At 38.6% G+C, this 5,217-nt stretch overlaps 1 protein-coding gene across 2 annotated transcripts in view; it reads left to right on the top strand.

Annotated features, from left to right (window-relative positions):
* The window catches only part of LOC106519653 (caskin-1), a 47,260-nt gene that overhangs the window by 21,656 nt on the left and 20,387 nt on the right, over positions 1-5,217 (top strand). For both annotated transcript variants that reach the window (XM_014011414.1, XM_014011413.1), the window contains exons 4-10: positions 240-385; positions 537-632; positions 1,040-1,161; positions 2,912-3,020; positions 3,323-3,431; positions 4,005-4,099; positions 5,010-5,124. In XM_014011414.1, coding sequence (XP_013866868.1) covers positions 240-385; positions 537-632; positions 1,040-1,161; positions 2,912-3,020; positions 3,323-3,431; positions 4,005-4,099; positions 5,010-5,124 — 792 coding nt within the window. The remainder of the gene's footprint in view (positions 1-239; positions 386-536; positions 633-1,039; positions 1,162-2,911; positions 3,021-3,322; positions 3,432-4,004; positions 4,100-5,009; positions 5,125-5,217) is intronic.

The following is a 5,217-nucleotide window of genomic DNA, read 5'->3' as shown; positions in this document are numbered from 1 at the left end:
TATATACATACATACATACATATATATATACTGTGGCAAAAGTAATATGTATTTTTAAGACTTGCTACATGTCTAGCTGCATATTGATTAATTGTGTTTGCATGCTCATATGATTATTTTTGTGTCTGTTTGCATGTGCTTGTTGGCTCTTGTATGTCTCTGTGTTGTGCTGTCTTTTCTGCCTCTGTTTTCTGTGTGTGTTTGTCTGTATGTGTGTGTGTGTGTGTGTGTTTGTGTAGGAATGCGTCCCCTGCATTATGCTGCATGGCAGGGGAAGACTGAACCAATGAAAATGCTGCTGAAAGCAGGCTCGTCAGTCAACGGACAGTCAGATGAAGGACAGATCCCTCTGCACCTGTCAGCTCAGCACGGACACTACGATGGGGTAACTCTGTGTGTGTGTGTGTGTTTGTGAGGTGTGTGTGTGTGTGTGTGTGTGTCTGTTATGCAGACTTGATGATCCATGCATGAAATATTTGTTGTTAGATGAGGAGACGATCAGACGCACCAGTGAGTTTTGTGTGTGTGTGTTTCAGTCTGAGATGTTGCTACAACACCAGTCCAACCCGTGCATCTCAGACTCAGCTGGCAAAACTCCGCTGGACCTCGCTTGTGAATTTGGACGCGTTGGCGTGAGTACATCACACTTTTGTTTCACCTGCAAAGTATCAAGAACCGCACATCCAGGCTGAGGGTTCCCACTATAATATATAGGAAAATTTGTAACAGAAACATATATTTGATTCTAATTGCCAAGCAATCTCACTCTGTAAAAAAAGGTATATGTTTGAGTTAGTTTTTTTGTCCATGAAGTTCACTCCTGATTTAGATGCTAAAACACATTGTTTTGTGAGAATCATGATGAAAAATGTGGCTTTATTTCAGCAGAGCAGAATAATATTGCAATCACATTGTGCATCTTGTTCAAGTCAGTCAAAGTGTTCCTATAATACAGTCATTTATTCCATGATTCATGAATATTTCAGTAATATTTTTGCTTCAATCTATCAGTGATTCTTGTCTGTGTCTCTGTGTTCAGGTGGTCCAGCTTCTGCTCAGCAGTAACATGTGTGCAGCCATGCTGGAACCCAAACCCTCGGACCCGAACGGAGTGTCACCGCTGCACCTTGCGGCGAAGAATGGACACATAGAAGTCATACGGTCAGAACAAGCTCCCTTTTAGAGCTCACTCCCTCCGCCTGCCTTTTTCTCATCTACCCGTCTGTCATTATGCTGTATTATCATGCATTTCACTGTGGAAATACAATGTGTTGCATAAAGTAGAACGTAAACAATGGGAAACAACGTTCAAGATCCCATGTGGTTTTGGTGCTTGTTTCGTGGTTAAAGGTAGCTTAAGAACCAAAACACAGACTCGAATATTCAAAAGCAAAAGCTGATTTATTTACCAAAAAGAAAAAAAATGTCAAAGCAAACTGAGGGTGATTAACACGAGCACAGATGCACTTATAGCGTACACCAATCAGACGAACCAACAGGGAATATAAAGCCCAACCTTAATGAACCATGATAACCAACACCTGTGAAGGGACAACAGGGATCAGGTGTGAGTAGGCAGGGCAGGTGCAGAGACAAGAGCCAAACTGGTACACTGCACATATTAGCCATCAAAAAATAAAAACAGTAGTAGTCTAAATCTTCTCAAATTAAGTGAAATAATCTGCCAGTGCAATAAAACAATTGCACTTTCAGGCTAACAAGATTAATAATCTAACATATTTTGCTCTTGCTTAGTATAACAGTCTCAAAACAAGATTGAAAATACTTTTTGGCTGGATATAAGAGAATTGGTTAGATGAACACTTTTTGCAGTGTAGGTAAAACAAAAACTCCTTCCAACTTAAGTACAAGAACACTAATCTAACAGAAAGCAGAGGTTGTGATAGTTTGACCTTTTAGTAATAGAAGTTAGCTGCCTGATTTTTGTTGGTGATCACAATCAGGCACATCCTGGTTGCTCTAAGCATCGAAAGTGCAAATGTCTTACCTCTTACTAAGCACGAAAACATCAGCAGTTCTGTCCTCATTCAGTCTGTGTTCTTTGGTTTGACTGAACACAACAAATTAGAAATTTGCTTTTCATTGTCTCTTTAATGACCGTAGCTGGTGACTCGTTTAGCTGTCTTTAAATGAGTGGAACAGAGTTCTTCTCTTATACCTGCTGCTGCAGATGGGAATTTTAATTTGACTGAAAACAGACAAACAGTGAACCAAGGCCAGCAGCTCATTACACAACACAGAAACCCACAGACTGTGAGCTACAGTCCACATAGACCTCCGAACTGCCGTCCAACTCTTGTCCTCAGCTTTAGCTTCTACAAAAACTAACTGTATAAACATTGGTGGGGAAAAAAATAAACTGCTAATTATCTGCTCTGCTTCATAGCTGAAACATAAACTCTGATGAGATGCATTAAACACTTAATATCCTGTTTGACACAACTAGTTGCTCAATTTACTAATAAACAAGTTTGCTAAACTCGATTTCCAACAAAGGGGTTCTTTAAGTTGGGTTTAAGTGTTCTTACATGGCTTGAAACTGCAGAACATATTTCTGTATTTAATTTTCCTCTCAGGCGGGGGTGCTAACTCTCAGCAGACTGTTATCTGTGGTCAAAATAAAATAAAATAAATCAAACACAAACATCCCTGCAGCCTGCTTAGATGAAACAAAGCAAAATCTTAAAGGTCACAAACAGTCACTATCAAGAAGATGTGAAAACACTATGTTAAAATGATAAACCAAATGATTATTTCTGTTGGACCTGCAGAAATGCTAATGCTTTTTTTTAGTATCCACATTCCTTTTATTGTCGTTTCTGCTTCTTAGGAGCAATAATCTTATGAATGAATATGAAAAGGTTAGCGTCACTGTTGTGTTGTGTTGCAGGCTGCTGATTCAGGCTGGTATAGATATCAACAGGCAGTCCGAGTGTGGCACAGCTCTGCATCAGGCTGCCCTCTGTGGGAAGACGGAGGTAGTGCGTCTGCTGCTGGATGTAAGTCTGAATGTGGAAACCTAAAGATGTGATAATGGAAACTGAATCTGTTTGCAGCACATCCCTGAAATATGTTGATACTGGAGTGTTGGTCAGATTTTTGGCGGGCATACAGTGCTGTGGTTTAGTAGATCATGGGTTCAAACTCATGGGTGGGGTCTTTCTGTGTGGCGTTTGTATGTTCACAGTCAAAAACAAGCATCAGGCCCAAGCCTCAATGAAACAAGAGATATGTCGTCTCAATGGGATGCATCTGGTTAAATAAATAAAACAAGTATTTTTACCCCTCTGCTTCATCCCAGAGTGGCATCAGTGCAGGAGTGAGAAACACTCTGAGCCAAACCGCCCTGGACATCGTTAACCAGTTCACCACCACACAGGCCAGCCGAGAGATCAAACAGTTACTGAGAGGTGAGGCCRTCAGCTCAAACACATTTATCACTCAGATCCTTTTAAAATGTTCTCTGCAACCAGATTATCCTCTCCAGGAACATTTGATACGCATCAGAACCTAAATATTTTAAATCCAGTGTTTTACCCTGATAAGCAGAGTGTATGATCAGTGTGCACACTCACATTATGTTTAATGTAATGCAGGTCTTTTTTTTATTTAGTCCAAACAAGAACAAATTTSAAATTATGTTTAATTTCAATGCAATGTGAGCAAAGAAAACCTTGATTTTTTTAAAATAGATTACAAACCAGGCTGTTWAACATGACTATTTGGTTTAGACATTAATTTGATTTATTTTTTRTTTTTTGTAAAGCTGACAAAAAGGCAGATTTCTAACTCACTACTCTGATCATTTACAGACTGTCTGGACTATTTTTATTTACTTGACTGAATTAACTAAAGCCATACAAACAATACTGCTGCTAATAATTAAAACACATTTTTGTGCTTTGTGCTGTTCACGTTAATGACAGTTTAAATAGTTGATCTCCTTGAGTCTGTTTACCCTTTTTCATTATCTTTTTTTGTAGATGCCTCTGCTGCGATGCAAGTACGAGCACTGAAGGATTACTGCAACAACTACGACCTCACCAGCCTGAACATTAAAGCTGGAGACATTATCACGGTACAGTTCATAATCCCGTGAAAATAAAAGTGTATAACTCTTTATGTGAGAGGAGAAGGAATGTAACTAAATAAAATGTCAAATTTGAGATGACAGTAAATTTCAGGCTTTTGTTGATTAATTGATGAGTGTTGGTTAATAACAAATGCCACATTTTAGTTAATTATAAATTCTTTATTCACATTATATATTCATGTACTCATATAAAGTAATAGGGAAAGGTGATGTAACACAGTGGTGAACTGTCCCAGCTCTTTTGAAACGTGTTGCATCAAATTCAAAATGGGTGAATAGTTGCAAAAAAACAATCAAATGTATACATTTGAACATTAAATGTCTTTTAAATTATAGATTGAAAATGATACAAATCATTGTTTTTATTTATGTTTTACACAAAGTCATTTGAACTGAGGTGGTAATAATATCATTAAATCTGATTTTATTTACCGTGTCATAGGACTTTGCAGGCTATTCGCTGATAAAATACTAAAAGCATATTTTTGTGAAAAACAAAGTCCATTTTGTATTTGTAAACAAAACTAGCATGACCTTCATTTCAAATGACGACGTGAACTGGACCGCACAGATTGTAGAAAGTCGTGGGGATATAATTACAGCTGCTTAGCAGGATAAAATAAGGATTTCTTGAGTTCAAACTTCCATATAGACAGCGTGAGAGTTATTGTTGCCAGTTTTAGCTACAGTAAATGCAGATGTCAATCTTATGTCCATGTCTTGCTGTAGACATCTACGGAACTACATTTTTTTGTCCTTTGTACATATTTTCAACCCAAAATGTTCAGTGGGCTAGTTTGTCATTAGCTGAAATAGTATTTTTGACGAGTTCGTTTAGTTTTTGCAGTAATTGTCAGTAAAATGTGAGCATGTTTTRATCCGTGTTGGAGCGCAGGTTCTGGAGCAGCACTCTGACGGCCGATGGAAAGGCTGCATTCACGATAACCGCACAGGAAATGATCGAGTGGGCTACTTTCCCTCCAACATAGTGGAAGTGATCAAGAGGGCAGGTGACCACTCACACCACAGCTCTGTGTGTGTGTGTGTGTGTGTGTGTGTGTGTGTGTGTGTGTGTGTGTGTGTGTGTGTGTGTGTGTGTGTGT

The sequence above is a fragment of the Austrofundulus limnaeus genome, unplaced genomic scaffold (assembly GCF_001266775.1).
Source record: "Austrofundulus limnaeus strain Quisiro unplaced genomic scaffold, Austrofundulus_limnaeus-1.0 Scaffold80, whole genome shotgun sequence".
Classification (NCBI taxonomy): Eukaryota; Metazoa; Chordata; class Actinopteri; order Cyprinodontiformes; family Rivulidae; genus Austrofundulus; species Austrofundulus limnaeus.
This window is presented reverse-complemented; position numbering and strand designations above follow the sequence as displayed.